Here is a 25,360-nt window from a genome sequence, read left to right as displayed (position 1 = left end):
CAAGAAAAGAAAGTAACACGAAGTAGCACTCAAGCAATGCTCAACTAAGATCTTTAAAATCTGATTGTAGAGTTGCAAGAGCAAGTTATTGCATCACAGTCTTCACCTCTCTGGATGGCTTTGTGCAATAGACTCCAGCCTTTCTTGTCCACCATATCCACATCAGCTTTGTAGTTGACCAACGTGGTTGCAATACCCTCCAATCTTTGGGAGAGGGCTAGATCTAAAGCAAGGTCTCCATTCTTATCCAATTCGTTCAGCTTCCCAGGCAGCTACAATAGAATTTAGTTGACCAACATGAGTCTACAAGGAGCATGAAGTCCAGTTTCTTTTGAGGCATATAAGCTCATCTTTACTGTTAAAAGGAAGATCTCAGTCAAAAAAGAGAGACTACCCCCCACCCATCTCCCACAGAGAGATGTGGAGTTAGAAGAAATCCAAATTATATATGTTATGCCTCCACTATGCCTCTTTTGGGTTTCATTTTAAAAGTGGAAAAAGCTACAAGATATTCAGCAATGTACTTTGTCAGACACAGCTTTAGAAGTTAGTAGTACATATCAAAAAAAAAAAAAAGTTGAACAAAGGTTTAGTGAAATTAATACTAGAAACTATACCAAGTAGTCCCTCAGAGGCAAAAAAGTTGCATTACAGAATCCAATATAGAGCAATCCAAAGCCTGAACTGTTCACAAGTAACAACATCATTCCAGAAACAGCTGCTCTGTTGCAAGCCAATCATGCTCCATTATCCCCAATGGTACTAGATACCACATATTAAATTTATAAAATTTGGAGTTAGTTACGTAGCTTTTGGAAGCAAGTAGATAAAATACTAAGCACTTCCTAAAATGGTCTTTTCCTCGCTTCAGTTCAGGTTCCATACCCATCTCATGAGCCCAAGTTATTTTACAAGTAAGTATATGGCTGGAATCATTAAAACAGCTATTTCTAGTTAACACTAGTTCAGATAGAAAGTAGCTCTTGGCATACCTGTGAATCCATCTCAATAAGGTACAAGAAGACTACATCTTCTCTCTCCACTTTAATAGCTTTATGCAAAGGATACTGAGTCTTGGATTTGAACATTTTATACAGTAGCTGAGCACTCATGCTGCTGAAGTCCTCTTTCCTCAGGTCATCCTAAAGTAAGAACTCAGAAGGTAAATGATAATTGTATTTTGTAGCATAATGTAGTTGTCTGCTCCATTTGGTCAATCTGACCATACCCAATACGTGTTCAAAGAATTAATTGCCAGGAGTGTCTTAGCAGAAGTCTGCCATCTAGTGGCATAATTCAAATTCTCATAGGACTTAAGAACAGAGTCTCCTTCTCATTTTGGAGACTCACAAGAGTATTTTATTAGTCCATTGTTGACTGGTTTTACAGACAGCTGTTTTTTTTCTAGACAGGCCAAGTTTTACACTTCCAGGCAAATATAATCTATTTAATTGGCTGAAAATTGAAGTCAAGGGGAATGGCTTTCAGTAGCTCATTTGCTTCCTGCAATACTCCCAGATGTACCAAAAAACCTTCTTTTGGCTAGCTGATGCTTCTAATTTCAAGTTAGTACAGAAGCAAGCTTTTTTTTTTTTAGATTTAGAGAAAGGATAAATTCAAAGCATACAGATGCCCCGGATGTTCTCTCTGCCCCCCACTCCAACCTCTGAAGTATAACTCCTGGAGTACAAGTAAGCCAATGATCAACTTGAGCAATTCTTTCCAAAAGGAAGCCTTTGATTATAGTATTAAAGAGGTTCTAAAAATGGTAACTGGTGTTCAATAAGTAGTTATGAGCACTGGGAGTGCTACATGCATCATAAAAGGATATATTACTTACTTATTCTGCCTAGAAATTACAAGTTGCTTTCTTAATCTAAAAGAGTTTATGTGAACACATCAGTCCTTCTCCTGCATGCTTCTACCATGGTACTTACCCAGTGACTAGCTATTATCTCAGCACAGTAGTTCAGTAGAGTGCTAGCATTCAGCTCCTCCGCCGTCTGATAGAAACGAATGCAGTTCCTGACATTTACAAGCGACATGACACCTTTTTCACATCTGTCACAAGAAACAGAACCAGTATTAGGAGCTGATAAGGAAGTTCTCCAAGTAGAGTTGCCATGTTTAACAACCAAGCAACCAGCTAGAAAGCATGCCTGGAGCCAGACTGTATTGAAGCAGGAAGGAAAAAAAAAAAAAAAGGCATGGTCCACTGTACTTCCACATAAAAGTGCTATAGTGAAAGCTCCCCTATACCCCACTTATCTGTCTGCCCCCTGCTGCTACCTCCCTCTTGTGCCTTGTCAGAAGAGCTTCAGAAACTAAAGAGCCTTAAAAAAAAAAACCAAAAAAACAGACCACGATCTGCCAAAAGTAGATTCCCACAACACTGTCTCATTCTAGAAAGCATAGCAAGTTAAATGGTCCCAAGGTAAGGAAAGACACTGCCTTCTTCCTATTAAAGCAAGCTGAAATACTTATTACTCTGAAGGTAAGAGTCTTGCATCATCCAGAATTAACTGACCACATCCAGTGGAGCAGGCCCATCTTTCAGGCTGAAAAAGCAAGCTTGCTTGCATGATGCATCTAGTCAAACATGGCTGCAAGTAATGTGAGAAGACAATATGCAAGTTTTTGTCTGCAGGGGCCAGCATTCCTACCACACTTTGGTGAGGTATGAAACTGAGATCAACTAAACCCCAAAGAAGCTATTTAGCCAGTAGCCAAAAGGGCAGCACAGGATGTTGGGATGCTTTACTAATAGATTTCTAGGGAGCAACTAAACAAGCCCGCACATGCCTCTTGTCACATCTCAAAGCAGTTTGAGATGCAGCAAGAGGCACGTGGGGAACAAAACCACACACATTATCCAGGTATCAGAATAAAAAACACGGGGGGGGGAAAAGAGAGTGAGGCATAGCATGGCATGGCCCCCAAGTGTGCCCCAAGGTAACCCAGGAGCTGGTCCTCCAGAGAGGCTCTCTGGTTTCTAGCCAGAGCATTTCTATGGTGCTTCTGCTGCCCCAGCATGCAGGACATGAACCCTTAGAATGCTGGGGCAAGGAGAAGCGTGGCAAAGATTGGGACCCGGGTACTATCATGGGTAAGTAGGGATGTGGGTGTGGGGAGTGGCAGGGGGTGTGGAAAAAAGGGATGTGCCATCTGTAGATGGGTTTGTGGAGGAGGTTGAGCAGGGGCTGCCACATGCCTGGCCCCCTGCTCACGGGCACTGGCAGCAGCAGCCAATGCAGCTGTGGCCTGGCTGCAGGCATAGCTGGCAGTAATGTGGCGCTGTGACCTGGGCTCTGTACACGTTGAACAGACTCAGGCCACTAGCCCACGGCTTTCCTTGTCCTATTCAAAGCCGTGCACTAGCAGGCCAGGTCTGTTCAGCATGCACAGAGCCTGGGTCTCACAGCACTGCGTTGTCACTGGCTGTGCTTGCAGCTGAGCCACAGCCATACTGGCTACTGCTGCTGGTGCTGCAGGGGACAGGTGGGGCAGCAGGTATGCAGCAGCCACTGCTCAAGTCCCTCCACAAAGCACGCAGTGGGACCTCACCTGGCCCGCTAGCACGCCTTTGCGCAGGAGCAGAAGGTGCAGCTCCAGGAAACCCAGCTCCTATGCAAAGATGCACTGGCTTTGGGTCAGGTGAGCAGGGCACATTTTCCATGAGTCTCAGGCAGCCATGGATGGCCGTGGCGCTGTGCCTAAAGCGGGCAATGGCACATTGCCACCTGAGCCTCATGGAAGACAGGCTAGCTGCCTGGGCCAGTGAGGCACACTTTTGCACAGAAGCCACGCATCCTGGAGCTGTGCTTCCCATTCCCGTGCAAAGGTGTGCTAGTGGGCTGTGATGGGCCAGGTCCCACTGTGCGCTCTCTCCACACACACCGTGGGTCTGGCAGCAAAGTTGCTAGAGGCAGGACCCAGCCTGGCATGGACACGCAGTTCCTGCAAGTGGTGCAGGCCCCCCTGAGTGCCAGACAGCTGCTGTAGGGGTGAGCAGTGAGCCCTGAGGGGAGCAAAAGCAAACATCAAAACATTTAAATGTTTAGAATTTATTTTATTATGATGACAGAGACACTGGTAGGCTTCCAAGTTGCTTTAGAACTGTAAATATATCAATAAAATGTTTCCCAACTGATCTCTCTCTCTTAGTGGTCTTTTGTTTTAAGTTGCGGAGGAACATGGATTTTCAAGTATTTTAAAGAGTGAATTTGGGATTTTTTATTTTTTTTTTTTTTTAAATCAGAGATTTTGCAGCTTTTAAATGGGGAACACCAGAATTCCTGCTAGTGAAGCAAGTGGCAGGACCCAGGCAGAGAAACCTGCTCAGAGCTGGCACCCAGGACCCAGCTGGAGGTGGCTGACCTCCTGGCCACTTGGGGCCAGGAGGACATGCTTCGACAATTCAAAGCAGGCCACACTTGGAACATCTTCAGGGCAACAGCTGCCCAGATGGCAGGGCAGCACCATACATCGCAGTAGTGCCACACAAAGGCCAACTGTGCAGCCACAGCCTGCTGGCAAGCTGGCCCAGAGATGCAGATGCCTCTGCTGCAGCCATGTAATCCCCATCCAGGTCTGGCAGGCATGCAGCCTTGGGGCCACATGCTATCACAGGTGGCAGCAGGTCATAGCCAAGCAGTTACTGCCAGACTGTTGCAGTGCGTAGAGGGTGCAGGGAACTCTGTCAGGGCTGCTACAGCAGTCCAGCTGGCATAAGGGGCTAGGGTCCCCAGATACCAACTGGCCAGGCCCCAGAAGCTCCTGAAAGCAAGTAGCCCTCAGCTGCTTGCCAGGGGAGGTTTTTATACTGCTGGGCCAGCACAGGTGGTGACCCCAGGCTCTAGCTCCCCCTGGCTGCAGATCTAGAAGGAGCTGGGCAGGGTTAATTTGCCCCAAGTGGCACAACTTGCCCAACATGAAAAAGTGCTTGCCTGGCTCAAATTTGTGCCACTCCTATTTGAGCTGTTGCAAGTGCATGTGCCTGCATATGTGAACGCACCCCTAGAGTCAACTCATGACTATAAAAGGTCAAAGCCTCTTTCTGTCTTTGGAAAAAGTGGGATGAGAAACAAGACAGACACCTGTAATCATCCTGCCTCCCCACTTCCCTAGGTCTCATTTGGCAGCCTGTATTTAGTTTTTAAAAAAAAAAAATGTTTGATTTATAATTAAGGCAGTCCAAATGTACATTTGGAATGGCCAATATATTATTGAGAAACACAACTCTGCAACTTCTCTTTTGATCTGAACCACTAGCAGTCTTTGTAATGGCAACTTTAATGACACAGAAAAATATTGTTGCCAAAACAAGATCCTAAATCAAGGACCCCAAGTCACTAAAGGGTACCCATTACTATGACAGACTTAAAGCCAAATACTTTCCTATGAAAGTTGCTACCTACTTAGGTTGGCCAACGATATCAAGTTATAGACACAGGTTTATGCAACTGATTAGCTGCAAATACATAAAATATTATAGCAAGTGGTTCATCTACCAATATTAAGGAAATCTCAATTTCTTATCATTTGAAAAATCATGTTATACAAATAACCAAGCCAATTTTTATTCAGACCCAGGAGTTGAGCAACATCTGCTACTACTATTACTACAAGTGGCCAATTCCCCTGATTAGACTCTAGCCACAAGAGGTCACAGAGTTTGATTTTATTCACCAAGACTTGCCTTTCCCTAAGGAGCTGTAGCTGAAACCGATTAGCTAGTTTCATCAGTTCTGTCAAGAAAACATCATCTTCTTTCAGCTCTAACTCATCTGTGTAGATCCATCGCAGCATTGCCACAGTCACCTCAGGGTCAGCATCTGGTACAAGGAGGACAAGGAAGATATGAACAGAGAAGAGTCAGCTACCTGAGTGATCTAGGACTAAGCTACCCGAGTAATCTAGACTGATTAGTCGATGTATAGCCTTAAAAAAAAAAAGGCAAGCAGCAATTCTATGGAAGATGGCACAGTTTAAGCTGTACCATCTTTGACCTCAGTGCAAGACAAGGCTTGTCATATGGGAAGAAAAAGAAAACCCTTGGCACTGTAAGTAGTGCCACAGCAAGTGAGGTGGTACATTTCCCTCCTGATCAGTACTGGTCCTACAGTTCAGAGTGTTCAGGGACACTATGCTGCTCAAGACTACCATGTTAAAGCAGTGTGTGCAGCGAGCATCTCTTCTGAAGTAGTGGGATATAAACTCTAGCGTCCAGAGTAAGTTCCATGTTGTAGTTACATTCTGCCTACCTAAGCTCCCCCTGAAGTTTCATTTGGAAAAGGTACTCCTCACTTCCTTTCCTCAAACTGTTTACTGTTGCCTTGTGCTATTAGACAGCTGCCAAGTCCCATCCAGAAGTGGCTGCATTTCAGTGGCAGGTAAAGGAATTCATGTCAGTTTGTAAAGTTGTCTGAGATTCTTCCATAAGAAAGGTGCTAGGGAAGTCCAAGATACAGGTTAATTTTTTCCAAAGTTAGTATTTTAGATACCTTGACTGAAACATTCAAGGCCTTAAAAATCTGCAGGCTCCAAAGAGACCCCACCAAGAGGGCCAGGGACCTCTTCAACCTTGGTATACTGCATTCCTTGCCTGCATTCTTACGGAAACCATATCAACTAGTCAAAGGAATTTTAAACACTAGATTTCCCCAAACTGCTGTCAAACCCAATTCTGCTGACAGCATTTAATATGAAGTATAGAGAGGACCAACTATTAAAATGCATACTCAGTTTAGGAAAGCAATGGGATTTGTTCCATCAACTTTTTAAAATTCAAGCAGTTCAGGCACACAAGATTCTGCTCCCCAAACCACTGTTTAAAAGAAAGAGATATTGGGTCTGTTGACACAAAGAGAGACATGCCAGGTAGTAAAGACTCACGCATACAGCATTTAATAGACATAGCCTATAGCCTCAAAAGACTCTTTAAGCCTCTGATTTAGCCATTATTTCAAGTGCCATACAACATAATCTTTAAAGGAAGAGCACCAGGGTAGCAAAAATTGTACACCTCAAACAATCAGTCCAAACTGGTAGATACTGCGACTTTACTACTGTGCACTGTTTATTAGTATGCCCAATCTCTTCTCCGCACCCCCATTCCCTTGAAACTGACGAACCTAACCTTGCGTTTTTTACCATCTTACTATCAATTGTCATCATTAAGGTTCTGACAAACTGAACAGTTCCACAGCTACCTGCACAGGAAGCTCTCGGGAAAACTGAGGAGCGAACAGAGAAGCTAGGAAGAGTTTAGCCTGCAAATTCCAACCACAACAAAAAAATAAAAGCAGATAAAGCAACAGAAGGTGGTCTAAGACTCTGGTGTAGTCATACAAGGCCATGGTATTTGCTAGAACTGAAGGTCTCAGTTCCATACAGAGAAAGATTTAGTGCTTTTTTGCCCCAGTGCAGTTCGAAGGCAAATACCAACTGTTCTAAGATTGCATATTCAGTTATAAGGCTGGAAGGGACCCCAAGAGGTCTCCCCCCCCCCCCAACATCTATGAGGTCATCCAGGATCACTGCTAAAAATCTCATCACAGTTGACTTGGTTGGCTCATCCCAGTGTTCAACCAATTCCCTAAAAAAAAAGGAACCAACATAAAGAGCTGTGTGCATGCATCACAGACAATTTTTAAATGCTAGAAGGAATTTCTTGCCAACAAGTTTCTTGTGGTTACATGAATTGTAGGAAGGTGCAGAAACCCTCCTGCACGGCATCCCTGCAGTCCTACATGGCTGATTTGGTGATGCTGGTCTATTCCACCACAACTCAATTGACAGCATGAGTAGAGGCAGTGCTGATGGGCCAGTTTGCCTTTAGGGGCAGCTGAAAGGAAAAGCTATTTTTTTTGTGCACTTTGAGCAAGACAGTATCTCTTCTTCCAGGTTACTGGGCTAAAATCAGCCCCCTATTAAGAATGGATAGGCTTTTCATAATGCTGTTCATCACTTAAAAGCCAGCACAGACCACCCGGTATCTGAATGAAGAACTTTAAGAGCGAAATCAGCTTTGTGATGGTCTGATCCTACATCCCCACATTCAAATGCTTAGTCCTTCTAGGTACTCATTTCTCAGCAGTTTATATTCAAAGAAAGTAGTTATGCACTTGTCAAGTGTTGAGAGGTTCACAGTTCAAAGCTTGGTTTCCGCCTATTTCTCCAGCACTACTTCAAGGATCAGAGATGCAACAGGAACCATGGCCATGCAAACTAGTACTTAGCACAGTATACACAACAGTATTCTACAGGGGTGAACCAGTAAAGATTCTTTAGGCCAATATTGAGAGAGGATTATTAAATGAGCCATATTGGCCGATACAGATCCAATTGCCAATATGTAGCCTGGCAGCTTGGAAAGCAGCGTCTAGCTGGTAATTTGGGAGGGGGGCGCAGCAGCAAGGGGGAACATATTGAGGTCCCCCACAGTGAGGGAGGGAGTAGGGCTGAGGCAGGGAGCAGTGCAGGATGGAGCTGTGAGCAGCTCATCCAGGGGGATGGATTCCTGCTGCTGCATGCACCCTAGGAGAGGCATGGGGGGCATGTGCCCCCCAGATCTGTGCAGGGGCAAGGGCAGGCTGCTGCTGTGGGTTCAGGGCCAGTGGCTGTGGCAGGCTCTTCCCAGCAGGGTGCCAGGCCAGGGCCACGTTTGGGACAGGTGGCAACGGTGCTGGGAGGGGGAATGCTACGGGGTGGGCTACAGCCACTCTTAAATTTGCTGTAGCCCCCCCATCCCAGCACTGCTGCTGCCCACCCCAAGCACAGCCCCTGGCCCCAAGCCCTGAACAGATATATGAGGAGGCATGTGCCCCCCATGCCTCCCCCAGGGTGTAGTGGCAGAAGCCACCTCCTCTTCCTCCTTGCACCCCCCCCCACCCCCAGTGAGCCCCCTGCAGCTGTCTTGCACCCTGCCCCAGCTCCACTCCCTTCCTCACTGTGGGGGGAATCTCCATCTGCTCCCCCATGGCCCCTTCCCTCCCCCACAGACTTATCAGCTGGATGCTGCTCTGCAAGCTACTGGATTGTGTTCCTGGTCCTGTGCAAGCTGTGGCTGCATGCACAAACACAGCATTTATTGGCAACATTAAAAATTGGCCACATCAGCCAAAAAAAGCCAATTGCCAATAACGTTCATTTTCCTTTTATCACTGCCAATACAATATGGACCAATCTACTGGTGCACCTCTAGTATTTTAATTGTGCACTGGATTAGATTTTCAATTAGTTTTTCCTCGAGAGTTTGCAAGTATAAGACTGCTTGCTCACCACAACATTCAGAATACAGAGCACTTTTTCCATGAAACAACCTTTTTCTTTAAAGAAGTCTCCACCAACTGGCTATTCCAAGACCCTGGTGAGTAAAAGCCTTGCTAGAGTGGTTTCATGAGTGAGATTAAGAGGCTGCTAAATAGCTTCCAGGTTTGTCAGTGGTTCCATTGCACATTTACAAGGGTGAAGTCATGTTTAATAAGTGCCTCCATTTGATCCAGTTAAGTAGGATGGAATAAACTGAGACTTTGAAGAATGGATACTGGCAGACTGTAGAAACATCACTTCAATCACTGTCCATATATGGGGGAGGGGGGAAGAGGGAGAAAAAAAAAAATCTCACTTCAGACAATGGTAACATCACAAGCTTTAGTGTGCGACATACTGCCTTAAAAGATCTTTGGTTAAAGCACTGCTTTGATCATGCTGTAAAAGCTGCACCCAGCTGCTGAATATAAACAGCTTGCAATTTTCTCCCAAAACCAAAGAGCTTTTTCTCCAAAGATAAAGAGAGGATGAGGATGCTACCAGGGCTGAGATCATACTTGCTATCTTTGTCTTCCCAATCCTCAAAGAAAGGAAATCAGGCTCTTCTAGGCACTCTTTAGTCATGTTGAGCTTCCATTTAAATGGACCACGACACTTAACTTCCACATCATTAAAATGAAGAAGGCACATTATTGATTTAACTACGATTAACATTGAATTTGCAAGCCTGTTAGCATATTTCACAGACAGACTAAGCTTCATAATTAATGGATGAAGGGTCTACTTTCTGTAGAAAGTAATACTCTGAATGATAAGATGTAACCTTTTCCCCCCAAGCACCCTTTCATCAGCTGTTCCAAAGGCAATCAAAGCATCACACACCACCAGGTAGCAACTAACCTGACAGATCCAGTTCCTCAGTCAACATTAAGTTGGCTAGACTCCAAGCCTCGCTGCGGGCCGCCAACACAAATTTGTGAGCACTGATGCGCTTGTCTCCAACTTTTATCTTCAGATCACTGATAAAAGAAAGAAAAGTGTACAGCTGTAAAAATACAAGCCGTCTCTGTACCCAAGCATGTACAGCCTCTGAATCTAGATGTTCATTACAGCTGCAACATTTCAGTATCTAAATTTAGGCCCAATTGTTTGAAACATGGATTGCCTCGATTAACACAAATTGGAAGTATTGCTCTCAACTGGTTAAAAAATTCCCCAAAGGAACCCACTTACCAATGAGAAGAAATGAAAGTTAAAACACCATGTTAAAAGCCACAGGGCTTGAGCTTATTTTGTGTTTTTAATATTGCAGACCAGTGTGAAGGATGGGTAGGGGGGAAGGAACAAGAACACCATCTCCCTTCTCCTCACCCTCCCCTGCCCCCCAAGATGTTTGGCACAGATTACATGCTTTGTTTTGCAGACAAGGCATTTGATAGCAGTCATCTGTACGACAGGAAACACCACAGAAGATAGCTCTGCTGGGAAGGGGTTAATTTTAAGGCCATTTTGGATCCCATATTGACCACTTTATACTTCCAGACAAAGAATACTGTGAGTAACAAATTGATTGCTACCTTCATCAAGGTATCAATTCCCTAATAAGCTGTGAGCCTCATCAAGAAGACAATAGGAGGGGGAGTGCTCATACAAGAAAGGTGCTCTGCTCTTGGACGCACCAAATGATTTTACCTTCATGCTATGCATTCTAGTCAAGCAGCTGTACTTCAAGAAACTTCTGCAAAAACAACTTCGCAAAGGCTTTACATGTTTGCTTCTTTACAAGAGCCTCTTTTTTTTCTTCTTCATTATTCGCATCATTACTCAGTTCCACTTGTTAAAGAGTTATGCCATTCTGGCTACAAAGCCAGGCTTTCAACTATACAAAAGATCTGTGGTCTTGGCAAATTAAGCCACAGTAATTTTTGTACAGTCTTGACAGCAGATAGAAACTAGGCCTTCTGGTGTAAGCATATTCTTAAGATTGGCTATTCTGGAGTGTGGCTAGGGAAATACCTAATCAGGGATGAGAAGAGAGTCATTCTGTTAATTAATACAAAACAAGAGCTCTGAGCCAGGTAAAGTTAAGATTATTAATAGCCATCCTTAATAGCTCTACCGGGGGGGGGGGGGGGGGGGGGGGGGGCCGGCCGACACAAAACCAACCCTTCTTGTTTCAAAAATTGTATTTACCCTGTGCACTAGGAAATTTGGTGCCATGATATGTAGCGGTCATCTAGTTATAATGAGAACATATCAGGACTACAATCAGGCTTCCAGCACACTAGAATATAGAATCTTTCTGGTCACTTCCTGTTAACAAAACAGGAAACCACAGACTTCCACTCTGACAGATGGGTTAAAGAGTACAGTTAGCAACACATTGCACGGAGGTCTCTCAAGAACTAAATCCTTTCTGAAGAGAAGTAACTAGCTTTTGAACCCTTGGTCTTAACTGAAGATGCTATACACTTTAGGTACTACTGCACCTGAGGAATTCAATCAAGTATCAGGTGTCCCTTCTCCCCTCTGTCCCCCTACCCTCAGGCACCGTAAAACAAGTTTTATGATAGAGTTGATGAATAGAGAATACATGGCTGTATAGTACAACCCATTTCAAGAACACCCTGCTGATAAGCTAGGAAATATTTGAACAAGTGGCAGCAGAGATGTGGGGCAGAAAATTTTCCAGTGCTTTATTTTTCCATGGGAAATTTTCCATTTCTAAAAATTCATTGTTTCATAAAATTCATTAGGAACAATGAATGGATGCCAATACAACATTAGGCAAGCTTTGCAGTTTCAAAGAGTTGTAATTAATGTTTTTCAGGTGATTATCCCTAGGAAGTGAGAGAGAGAGTACATATATGTTTTATAGATTTGTAAATAGGAGGGTAAATATACTCGCATAATAATCCAAACCCAAAATCAAGTTATGAATTTACCGAATTGGCTGTGCAGGTCAAATCAAAACCAAAGCTAAAACTCTTATTTCATCCTGGACTGCAAGTGAAAGCAAAACCAAAACTAAGACTGTGATTAATGTCCGATTCACTTTTAGTTCAGCAAACAGAGCAGCATCTCATCTCTTCTCTTGAGCTGGGGAAGTTGAAAGCATTTGCATAAGATGTTGGTTTTTTAGTGCTTTTGGTATGAAGTAGTCATAATAATGCTTAATCAGGATAAAGCTAGTGGCAGCATCATTATAGTGAAGTTCAAGCCACTGAAGGAAGGGAGAAAGTGGGCAGATGTAAATACTGCAGGCTGGAGCATGCCAGCACAACAAGAACGAAGAAACATTTAACAACATGTAGAAACTGTCCTGAAAGAGTACAAGCCGTATATAGAAAGCCAATACAAAGTGGTGAAACAACATCATCTGAAAAAAACGTCTATTTCTTTCCAAATAAATTCAAAGTTTTATGTGAATATAACCTTTAAACCAGGTTAAGTGTGCTGTATTTAAAATTCCCCCCGTTCAGATATTTCAGTTCAAATGCTTGTGGCTATTGGGACATATATTTAGTAAACAAAACTAAAAAAGTACCCCTACGTTAATTTTAAGTCAAATAAACATGCTAAAAATCAGATCATGCTCTATTTAGGGCATAGGAAAATTTTCCTATTCAAAATTTTCTGGGAAACCCACATCTGAGCGGCAGAGCCATTTACCAAATCCTCTCATTTCAATATTAAGGTACTGCTAAGCAGCTTTAAGCAGACCTATTTTGGACAGCAATTACTTGCTCTCAGCTATTCATATGAAAGTAAGGCCCTACATCTTGTAGGCAGAGCACCTCACCAGTGATGGGACCCAATCCATCTCAAGGCTGCTAATGGCACAGCACTGACAGTCTGGTGGACTAGAACAGTGGTTCTCAGCCTTATTTTAAGCAAGGCACCCCTTGGAATACACCTACACTTAGTTTTCAATTTTTTCCTGTAGTCAAAAAAAAGTAAAAAACAACAACAACAACAACAACAACAACAACATAGAGCAATTCTTCAGTTGCAAAGAACTCAAAGCCCACAACAGGTCAGAATGTTTTTAACACTACAGATTCCTGTTTGAAGTCTCAGGGTTTATCTTGTGAATCATGTTTGCATGCCTAACTGTGCTAACATTGTGTGGCACTCAGCAGTATGCTTGAGTGGACCTCAAAGTACCCTAGCTGAGAATCACTGGGTTAGAAGGATTAGTTTCCCAGTTTTAGTTGGGAGACTAGCCTGCTCTAAGCAGCTTGGCCTGTAGTCTTCCCTCCATACTACTTTTGCACCCAAAATGCTTCTCTCACTTACCTATACTGCTCCTGCTCATACAGCTCTGCTACAATGGCAAGAAGGCGAGTGATGAAGGAGTCATCGGCACTCCCTCGGTTTGACTGGGCAGCCAACAGGTTATATTTCCTTTCTGTATCTGCCAATTTCTTCTGCAGCTTGACATACTCTTGGCGAAGAAGCTTCAAGTGTTTTTCCAACTTGGCCACCTCCTCTGCAAGGTAAATAAGAGTTTTGTTGAAGACTGAACCATGACCAAGGGTAAGTGTAGTAATCAAGTACCACCTCTGTTGTGAGCCAGCCCTCCCTCCCACATTTAATCCACTTCACATTTCAGCAAGTCTTTCCTCCAAAATCACTTGCCATCAAGTACTAGTGAGGCCTTATTTGTAGCCAGCCAGTGAGACGGGCTTACTGGTTGTGCCCTGTCCCTTGGATCTTCTCTACACAGTTTTAGATCATTTAATCATAATCCTGACCTCGCTGAGCAGTCTAAACAGTGTTCCAAGGCCCAAGCCTTATACCACTTTTTTTTTTTTTTTTTTTTTAAAGTGTCCAAATTGTCTGACTGAGAGAAAGCCAAAAAAAGAGACAGTCTTAATTTCTGGCAATCAATGCCCCATCGTTGTTTGCAGGCTCAACAGTAATGTGGTAGTGGGGCTGGTTGTACTACCACTCCCTATCCCCAAGCTACAAACAAATATTCATACTGAACTTCCAGAGCAACCAGGAAGTTCAACTGTACAGCATTTCTCAGGGTGCCAGACAGACACTTGTGCTCAGCAGGCACTGCACAAGAGGAATCACTAGAGGATGCAGAAATCCTACTCTGCCCTACCCAATAGAGAATGACTGCCCCAAAGTTCTCCACTTCCATCCCCTACTGTCTTAAATAAGTCTAATTTGGAACCCTAACCAACAAGTACCCAAAATGACTTGAACTCAAGTTCTGTTACCATCTCCTAGCCAGTCTAAGCAACAGTACCTACAACCCGAGAGCTTCTAGGTCAAGCCCAGTTTTAATAGTTTCTCTCCCAAAGCATAATGCATCTAATTTCATATAGGGCAGGTGCACTGGAAATGTCTGGGTATCTGACATTTCACAAAAGTCAAACAGAAGCTTATGCTGTTAAGACTAGGTAATAACGGGTATCCCATGTCTTCTCTAATTATACTTCAAGATACTGAAAATCAGTTTGTTCCGACAAGAACAAAGAGGTTTTTACTTTCCTATAACTCTTCCAAGTTGCTTTAGCAAGTAAGCCATTGGTGAGATGGTATCCCATGAGCGCCAGACTCAAGAAGAGTTTTGTTCTTACAGAAAAGGTGGCTCAGTCACCATCTTGAATCAGCTACAAGAAGCCCACCTCTAATACTAGCATGGCTCACCCTTGAAAAAGTACACAATACAGCATCCAGACGAGCGCAGACATGCAGTATATGGCACTACAGATCCATCTGCAGTGCCACACACCGCACATGCAAGTGTACCACGCACTGCTACCTTGCAACATGTGTGTGGCAAGGGTGGTTTGACCCCAGAGTCAAAAAAGTTACAGAAAAAAAAAAAAGCAGGGCAGCGTCAGAAAGGAAAGCAGAGTCTGGCCAGCTGAAGCCACAAGCCAGCTCCAGGCCAGGCTCCCAGCTGCAGCAGTGCCATGACCACAGCTCCCCGAGACCCCCAGGGCAGGCTGCTGGGGTCAGCATAGTTGCTGGCCCCAGCCTTCTGTACCCTACCCGGGGTAACTTGCTGAACACCAGCACACACAGCACAGGCATTCCCCATGGACAAGTAGCAGTGACACAAGATGCACCATTGCTACTTGTCCCCAGGGAAACAAACAGCCATGCTCATCTAGACACAGACAACAGGTCTAGCTGTCCTTCACAATTAGCTCTAGATTACGGGTGGCCAACCCATAGTACATGTACTGAAAATGACATGGGTACTTAATATTTGACATAAGGCAGATTGGGAAGGGGGCAGGCATTAAACTTGAGGCTTGCCTAACAAGAACTGTAGCCACCCCTGCTATAGATGCTCTTAACTTTGAGTTTCAATATCTGCTCAGCCTTCTGGCTACACTCCTTGGTTTCAATTATATAGAGCGGGGAAACATACATAAGATGACTGGCTTTAAAAGAAAACAACCCTACTATGATTTCACAGGAACGCCACTTTCCAGGAGTTACCCAGGAGAACCTGGGCATAAGTTGTATTTAGCTACAAAACAACTATACCAGACACTCTTCCTTTTCCAAAACGGAGCTTTCTGAGAAGCAACTGTTCTCAAATTTTCAGTCCGTCAGGAGGTAACTGGACCTGGAGAAGCATAGCTTGCCTCAGGCAAGTAGGCATATTAAAATGGGAAACTGCAGAACTGCTCCTTTCTCAGTGGCACTGTAGGACCTAGGTCCATTTTACAGAGGACTAGGCCCTTCAGACTGCTTCTGTCAAGCCCATCACTCCAATATTTCAGAGGAGGCAGGGAGGAAAACAAACAAACAAACAAAAAAACAAACAAACATCTCTGCCCTATAGTTCTCCCATGGGATTATACAGACAGCAGCTGACCCATGATGTTTTCATTAAGCTATGTAGCATTGATCCATTGGGACCATTTACTGATTAGTGTTTTGACATCTGAACCCAGCATCTGTTATTTGTGCTGTACACAGTGTGACCAATCAATTTGGAAGCAAAAAGCTTAGTCTATGCAGACAACCTGCGCATAAGAGGCCAAAACACTGGCTTTGGCCATGTTGAAAAAAAAAAAAAACAAACAAAATAAGGCACTAATTGGCCTAACTTCATACTACACTGAAAAACTAAATGTGCCACCCCAGAAAAAACACAAGCATGTGCCCTCCATCCAAAAGACCACAAAGCCAACTGCCAGCTCAACATTACAAGGTCTGGGACCCCACTATCCCACTGTCCAAACCCAGTTTATCTGGGAGTCACCCTTGATCAAACCCTCTCATACAAAGAGCACACCATGAAGACTAAAGCAAAGGCGAGTACATATAGCAGCATTTTATATAAGCTCGCCAACTTGAAGTGGGGAGCTAGCCCCTCAGCCATCTGAACCACTGCTCTGGCTCAGCTTCTCCTCTACTGAGCATGCATACCCTGTATGGAAGAGATCCATACATGCCAAGTTCCTTGACCCCATTCTGAGTAATAGCTGCAAATGCATCACAGGGTTAGCTGAAGCCACCAACCTAAACAGTGTGTACCTGCTGGCTGACATTGGTCATACAGTGAGTGTGTCACCTCATCAGTTTCTTGACCGTTTTATCCTGCTGGCCACTGCTCTTCTGATGTCAGGCACACTCACTGTATGACCATCGCACAGCACACAAACATCTGAAGTCACACAGGAACTTCCTCACCAACACCCAACCTCTTGATGTTATACCCAGGGAGACACAAGACTGCAGATGTGGAATGAGAGGCTGAAGAAAAATACCTGACAGCAAAAAAAAAAAAAAAAAAGGACATTTCAGCAGCTGAGTCCTTGCTACCAGGAGCTGATGATCCATGGCCAAGATGGCAATGTCTCAACCACCTACATAATGGAGTTAGACACTCCAAGAAACTAATGAAGAAAGAGACTATACCATCAGTTCAATCACTTGCGACTCCGGCACAGAACCTCAGTCTATACAATGCCTGCTGCTTGAAGGAACATGTACAATGAAAGACTTCAGAAAGTACAATAAACAAACACAAGTATGTGTAACAAAATAGTCAAATGCGGTGTAGAGACATGAAAAAAGAAGCAGCAGCATGGTGTAATCTAGTCCTCCAAGTGGTACCTGGTGAAAAATATCTACATGCAACAATCTTATAAATTCCAAACCAAGCAGTAGGATTCCTAAGTTGTCCATTTTTAGAATGCAAAAAACTTCAGTATTCAGAAGATAAGATGATCTTGTTAAAAGAACTAAATTTTGCCAGCTCATTTTAGTTGCCTCACTGCAAAAGCATTTGCACTGCTACAATCAATCAATTTGATTAGTCTACCGCAATCCAGACCAAGACAGAGCACTTCTCAAACATGTCCCAGTCTGCATGTGATAGGCCTTTAAGAATCTATCTGTATTGCACCTTACACCTGGAATATTTCTACCAGCTTGAATAGCTTTTGGAAGGTAAATGACACTTGAATAGTGTGCCTGGCCTATGAAAACAGCAAGATGTCATAATCAATGATGTACTTATCAGTACAAGAAATACAGCCATCAATAAAGACAAGGCATGTTTTGGAAATATCAGTGTTTGAATGGTCACTACAAGAAGTGATCAACAGAACAGTTTTATTTTCTTCTTACACACAAGCAAAGGAAATTTGTCAGTATAGCCTTCTTCCAAGTTAGGGTCCTCAGGGCAAAGTATCCTTATCTAGTTTGCCTGCAGATATGATGTCTTAGTCTTTACCCCGAGATTATAATTATTGCTGTTTACTAATCCCTTAAAGCAGACAATTGCCCTAATGGATTAGGGTTGTTTACTACACATTTCATGGTGCTTCTCAAAATTTAAAGAACAGGCTCACTGAAACCGAGTTCAGCAATGCCATGAGTACCATATTGAGACCAAGTATCCAGCTTGTAGCCATATTAGTCTAGAGGCAAAAGGAATACCCTCTACCATGAGTTCTGATGATCTTTTATTAGACCAGCTAGATTTTTTTTTTTTTTTGGGGGGGGGGGGGGGGGGGCAGCAAAAAAAGTTCTTTTACTCAAGCAACTGGATTTCTGCAATTACAGGTATCACCTGTACCAAGAGTTCTGCTTCCATATTGGGATCAAGGAAGTTTCACCACCCTCAGATGAAATCTTAGCCTTTATCTTAATTTATTTCAAAGTAAAACATTTTTGCCTATATAAAGGGTGCTTTAGGTACTGCTACTTAACAGAATGAAACCGAGTTGTGGTCCCCTTCCAGTAAAGCCTAACTTGCTTTCACATTTGCTGTTGTACAGAAGTGCAACTGAAGCAGCAGCCTCCTTTCATTTTCCTGAAATATATTTAACTGGAATGCAACGAGGTCTTCCAGAAGGCTGTAACCTACCTTCTCTGATATGCTTCCTTAAGGAAGCATACTTATTTAGAAAGTTACTCTCCTCTTTGGCTACATTCTCAGTGGGCATGTAGCTTACATTTAGGCAGCTCCAGTGATCCTGATATAGTGATCCTTCCCAGATGCTTCCTTTACGGATCCTGATGACTGCAAAACTCAAGCTGAGCTGGGCCTACCCACAAAAGCTAAAATACAGGATACTGATGACAACTGCACAGTGCAAGAGAACGCGAGTTTGTGGCTGGGACTTGCCTCTTCCCCCCCCCCCACATCACTTCATCTTACTATATTCTAGATTATTTTAAAATAGGTTCCCAGTTCCCTGGTATGCAACTCTGTGAAATGTCTATCCTTCATTTATTAGTATGGTAAATATTTATTTTGCAATTAATCATGTTTATGTGCAGAAAGAGACAGATTCTCCATGTGGGCTCCAATAGGCATCTCCCTCCTGCCTCAGTGGTTCCCCCCACCCCCCAGAACAATTCATCAAAAACCTTGTGTTTTTTTATTTCCTTGTATGTTCCAACGCAATAGAAATGGATAACCTAGTTACTTAGGACGGGAAGTCATTCAAAATCGGGACTTTCTGATAACCAATAATGAGCAGTTTGATTAACAAGATTTTCTTGTTAATTACTGCTTGGGGCTCTCTTGATTTACACAACTACAAGAATGCTTTGAAGACACTGAGCTATAGGGTATAAAAAGAACAACAAAAAAACAAACAAACAGCTAACAGGGCATGCTTCAAGAAAGAGAAATCATCCTGGCAAGGACTGCTACTGCACTGAGCAGATCTTCTGGAGCAAGGATGCACACCTTAGAGAAGCTGACAAGGTGGATGGTCTCTTTGCCTGTATTGGTGAGATACCATCACTTTTACAGCTAAATATATTGCACTTTGCTTTAGGCTCATATAACAGTGAATACTTGTAGTAAATAAAGCCTGTCATTCAAACAAGTTGTCATGTCAAACCTTTAACACTAGTGCTGAATCCCATTGCTTGACCCAACAGATCCTAAGTCACCAATGGCAGGACCAAGTGGATCTTACTTTAATAATGGTGACAGGAGACCATATGCTACAACAGTTGTGATCCAATTCATCTTTAAACACTCCGTAGGAATTAAATATGGTGGTGTTGGGGTAAACTCCCTCTTCGTTCATGAGTTTTTGCCCCCAGAATTTAATACCCCATAGTCTCCAGCTCTACACTTTCCCCCAACACTATTATTATAGAACTGTTCACAGATTGTTCTGCATGAAGTTAACAAGCTTGATATAGTTTCATCGCTGCCTCCAGGTTCTGCCTATAAACTGGAAGCAATTATCCTGGTTGGTCTCAGGCTGCTGGAGTCCTGCAACCACTCTGCCAAGCTTTGGCTGTTGGGATAGATACCTTCACTTCTACATAGTGGAAAGTTAAGGGGAACTTAAATTGCAAGTTTGCATCCCTCATCGCACCAAGCAGGTAGGGAGAGGTGTGTTGGTCCAGCCATTAACTTGCTACAAAGTTGCCAGGAGACAGGAACTTGCTTCTTGCATTGGTGTGATACATCATGCAAGTTTGTGCAGCACATTACTGTACACAAGGCCAGATACCATCTATCCCTGCCGATGTGAAAGTAATTAGTGGCTGTGTGTGGCAATATTACATGTTCTAGCTTGCCTGTAGGGTTATATTTACTTCAAACATTGCTTTAGTCCACAAGATTGTTAGCCAATATCCAGCATAACGGTATTCAGGTGCTAATAAAAGTTAACACAGGGGTGGGCAAATACAGCCCATGTGGGTTCCTTGGTCCCGCCTGGCCCAGGCACTGTCCAGCTGTGGCATGTCCTGCTGCCCCATGGGCACACAGCTGGGCTGGGGCAGCTAGGCAGCCCAGGTGGTGGCAGAGGCTTCTTCTGGCTGCCACCACTGCTGGCCCCAGTCCTGAAGTACTGGGACAGGGGACCCACATGCACAGCTCTGACCCCATGCCTGCTCCAGGCTCACCTGCCCAGGCTCAGCAGCAGCAGGGAGGACAATGCTGCTGCTCAGCATGGTAGACAAATGGCCCCTGCCCCTCACCACTGGCAGTGCTTCCTGGTGTAGTCTCCAGGAGCCCACACTGCCTTCCACAGCTCACCAGAACTCATTAAGCAGCCCTCCACCCAAAGTAATTGCCTGCCCCTGTGTTAACACCATCACCTCTATGCACACTGATCTTATATCAGCTTTGCATTTACTACAGGTAATTTCCCTGCATGCCGTTTCCAGTACTCTGGAGTCAAAGATGCATTTAATACAACTGATAGCCTTCTCTTTCAGCGAGTCACAAGAAGGAAACCAAAAACCACCAAGTATAAAACGTGCATGGCAAGACAATTTCTGTACTGGATCAGAACCCAATCATGCTCTTTCAAAGCAGAGTGCCTGAATAGGGCCTATTGCTAGCTCCAGCTACACACAGCCCTGGGGTCCTGAGCTAGCTCCCGTGCCATCTGGGACTCCGCTGTTATCATTTTGAGACCCCAGTACAGGGTTGGGACTGACAATCAGCCGATTGTTGGCTTCACACAGGCAGTCCCGGGTCCAATTCACCATGCTGTCCAAGCAAACAATCAGTTGATTGTCAAAGCCTTGTGCCCAGCAGCTCTGGCTGGGCTGCCAGGTGCAGGGGAAGAGAGGCTCCTGGCAGGGAGAAGCTTCCTTGCTGGATACCCTAACCTGCAGGAAAGGGTTTCATCACCTCCCACCACACCCTCCAGCCAGGGCCAACAATTGTCTGATTGTCCATCTCAGAGCTGATTCCAGACCCATGTGAGGTTCCAGCCCCTGGGACTAAACCAGATTTTGTTAGCTCCAACCACACATTAAGTTTAAGGTGCCACAGAAGCCAGCCATAAAGATTCTTCTACACTTTGTGTAATATTTTCATGGCTTGTTTCCCCATTTTATGGGACCTTAAATTATGTGCACAAGTAGCACCCTTCCCATTTATGCCATGATTACCAAATTAATTGCAGCATAAAATGTAACATGCAAAGAGGTCCTAGAGACTCTATGCATCTCAAACAAGCCCAAATTTAGCAGTTTCGAGTTGAATATTAAGGTTGATGTTCCAAATGATGCAGTGTTCAAATTGTATGCATTGCAGATGTCAAGGTACCCAGATTTGTGAGCCAACATTCCTACTGGTTAGGGGAATGGGGGTGCGCAGAGGGAGGCCATGTTTCAGCAAATATGAACCAAAGCATTTCCGTTCTAGGAGCTCCATATTACTGTCAAAAACAGAATTATGCTGAATTTGTTCAACTCCTCTTAGGCAGTAACAAAGCTAAATCATGAACATAACTGCTAGATGAAGTAAGGAGAAGATTATCAAGTCAGCCATAGAAGTAATTCTTTGATAGAGGCAAGTGGGATCCTAGATAAGATTATTGTTGTTCCATGTCACCTGATGCACTGGTGACCAGCCCTGGAGAATACAAAAGTACTTAAAAACACATGCATGAGCATATAGATTAGGACAGCAAGGTCTTAAGCACATCTGAGGTCAGGGCCAAGTTTTCAAGTGTTCCATCAAGAAGAGGATGATTTGGATCACTCGGCTATCTCAACCTACAGTCATCCAATAGACAAGTAGGACAACAGCTTAGTTTTCAAGTCAAAATACTAAGATGACCTGAACAGGTCAGGGCAGGAAAAAATGCAATCTATAGTTTTGTTACTGGGTATTACAGAACCATTTGATTTCAAAGAGCTGAAGTTTCCAGGGCTCTGTTACAGCCTTCCACAATTTAGAGTACTCCACTTGTGTAAGCAGAATAAGAACATATTACCCTAAAGGTTCCCCTTAGTTTACTCTGTAATGTCCACAATTTGACATTGCTACTGACTACTAACCAGAATATTATTAAAGACCCTACAGAAAAAGAGCAACTTTAACCTTTGTTCAATCAATATCAGTGCATGGGTCTCCAAACACTCCTAAAAGTTATTTTTGCTTTGCTTGTTGGTTAAGAGCATTACAGGTTGGTGCCAAAGTAAAAGTTCTGTGTACGGATTTATCTTTATCACTACATTACATTACTACAGCATCAAGAACTTCCACTTCTTGTCCAGTGCTTAGCTTACAGACAGCAAAGTCTCCAGCCCAAAGAGTTTACAATTTAAGGAAGATTTACATGAACTGCAAATACAAGGAAACAGCAAGATGCTACTGGCTAAAGTCATTTCCAACCCACCAAAACCAATTACCGTCCCCACCTCACAAAATGGATCTGAGCATAGGAGAACTAATATGTTGAGAAAGGCGATGCTGCTCTGCCGACATGTTCAGACAGCCTCCCAGCCTGAGAAGAGGTGCTTACTTGATACTGGCCAGCAGGCAAGAGAGGCAGGAATTATACCACCAAGAGATGGAAAGAGAGGAAAACCAAGTGCCCTTAAAAGCAAAAAGCTTAAGTTTGACACCAAAAATAAATACCATAATCAAGGCTACACCAGCTATGTCTGCAGCAGCCTGGAAAGACTTAGTGCTTTAGTCGATCAGCAAACAGTGAAAGGGACAGTACTTTAACAGATGGACCTGTGAGGTCCCGTCCCAAAATTCGGTTAACTGGCTGCCCCCGCCTCGCCTGTCGCACCCTATGCTGCCCAGATTTCCACGACTTTCAATACTCCCTTCCGCTCCCCGACACCCGTAAGCTTTGGGCCAACAACAACTGCCAAAGGATAGCGCCGTCGGTGCCTTTCAGAGCATACAGCACGCGGGAGCACACTTTGCATCCAGTTCCTCGAATTAACAACAACTTCACCAGCAAAGCATCTATCAGCTCGAGACCAGACAACTGCCAACACCCACAGTCAGCTAGCGAGCCAATCTGCCAGCCACATCTTTCACATACAAAAAAACCTACAAGCAACCGAACAAATAAATGAGGCAGGTGGAGGGAAAACAACCCGAACGGGGGCAAAGCGGGCCTTTTAGGGGGGGCACCCTAAAGGGAACAAGAGTCGTGTGCCGTGCCATCACCATCCTGGGGGGAAGAGCCCAAATGCGTCCAAACTAAACTTCCTTTTTCCGACGAGCTCCGGAGCCGCACCAGGAGCCTCCCTCCCGCTCCCGCGCCCGCGCCCGGGCAGCGCTGCCGAGTCAGCTGCTTCCGAGGAAGCTTGCGGTGCTGAGCAGGCCCCCGAAGCGGAGCGCGGCAACGCCACAACAACTATTTCACAGGCGCATTTTTTTCCCCCCAATACGCGATTTTTTTCTTCCTCTGAAGGGGGCAGGCCCGGGGGCGCCCGCCCGCTCCTCCTTCCCCCCCTCTTCGCTTGTGACTGCGGAGCAGAGACCTCAGGAGCGGCTCGCCCCACCTGAGGGGCGCCCGGGCAGGGCAGGGCAGCCGCCGCCCGCCGTGAGGCGAGAAGTCGCGGCGCCGCTTCCCCCGCCTCACCCCCTCACCCACCCTTACCTTCCGCCATGTTGAGCGCGGCCGCCGGCGGCTCTCGCGAGAACCAGCCCCTCCCAGCCCGACCCCGCCTTTCTTGTGGTCTCGCGAGACCCCCACCGCGCAGCCGCTTTATCCGGCCCGGCCCCGCCCCCTCCCCGCAGCCTGGCGCGCTCTGGTGGGCGGGGGCGGCGCACGTGGGAGGCGAGGAGGTGCGTCCTGGCCAGCCTTGGGCCGGGAGCGGCGGGCTGCTCCGTGCTGGCGAGGGTTCATAATAGGGTTGGACAGGCGCTTGGCCGGATGGTTGAGTGAGGGGCGGCCCTGCCTTGAGCCAGGGCTGGACTATAGAGCAGGGTTGGGGACGCGAAGGTCGTGGAGGTGGGACTTCAGTGCCTGGATGATGAACAGAGTACCGAAACGCCTGTCAGCGTAAAAAATGCACTTCTAGGGGAACAAAAAAGTGGGGTTTTGTTTTGATCGTGATGGGACAAAACGGTTGGTGAGACGTAAGGTGCAAAAGGTTGAGAACCGCTGGGCGAGGGGACCCTGCGAGGTCCCTCCCAGCCCGACCGTGCCACCGTCCTACCAAAGGGATGCCCAGAAAGGTGAAGCGGCGGACCCAAGGTCACGCAAGAAGGCTGTGGTGAAGATGGGCGCAGGATCCTCGTCTTTTTCCCCGTGCCGAATCGTTGCAAAGCTACAAGTGTCACTACAGAGATGCGACCCGTTGCGGTACATAGCGGGTGCACACGGCTGCACATGCGCCCTCTGAGATTGGTCGTGCACCCCCTGGAAGCACCTGTGCACCAAACTGGAAGTGCACTTCTGGTTTTGCCACTGACTGGGTGACCAGTCGCTGCCACCCGCCCCCCACCCCAGTGGCCATCAGTCACTGGCCCCCCGCTCCACATGGCCATCAGTTGCTGCCCCCTTCCCAGTTGGCGATTGGCTGCTAGGGGACCGCCCCCCCCATCAGCAATCTGGTGCCCCCCCAGACTCAGGAGACACCAGTAGCCCATGATGTGACCTGCTAGACTACAACAGCTGGAGTGACAAGGTTACACAACCATAGCTTTATCCATCTTGTACAAACATAAGACTGTCTTTGTAATGCCAAAGGCTTTTTGGTGGCAAGATGAAGGAAGCGTGCTTGGAATACATGTGGCACCAGAAGCATAGTTAAAAATCCACATTTAGGACAACAAATGAATGCTGTGAATTTACCATGTACATTCAAGTTTATTCACTTCTGGGGCATAATGTAGCAACTGGTTAATCTG

The 25,360-nt window shown here is 45.1% G+C and overlaps 1 protein-coding gene across 1 annotated transcript in view; it reads right to left on the bottom strand.

The window, feature by feature from the left end:
• Nucleotides 1-24,172, bottom strand: part of ANKFY1 (ankyrin repeat and FYVE domain containing 1) — a 49,934-nt gene extending 25,762 nt beyond the window's left edge. The window contains exons 1-7 of the mRNA XM_014608083.3: nt 24,105-24,172; nt 13,573-13,765; nt 10,174-10,292; nt 5,699-5,834; nt 1,938-2,061; nt 993-1,142; nt 107-272 (exon numbers count right to left, since the gene is read on the bottom strand). Coding sequence (XP_014463569.2) covers nt 107-272; nt 993-1,142; nt 1,938-2,061; nt 5,699-5,834; nt 10,174-10,292; nt 13,573-13,765; nt 24,105-24,114 — 898 coding nt within the window. The 5' untranslated portion in view covers nt 24,115-24,172. The remainder of the gene's footprint in view (nt 1-106; nt 273-992; nt 1,143-1,937; nt 2,062-5,698; nt 5,835-10,173; nt 10,293-13,572; nt 13,766-24,104) is intronic.
• Nucleotides 24,173-25,360: the final 1,188 nt, after the last annotated feature.

The sequence above is a fragment of the Alligator mississippiensis genome, chromosome 14 (genome assembly GCF_030867095.1).
Source record: "Alligator mississippiensis isolate rAllMis1 chromosome 14, rAllMis1, whole genome shotgun sequence".
NCBI lineage: Eukaryota > Metazoa > Chordata > Crocodylia > Alligatoridae > Alligator > Alligator mississippiensis.
Note: the sequence above shows the minus strand (reverse complement) of the source record. Positions and strands in the feature narration are given on the sequence as shown.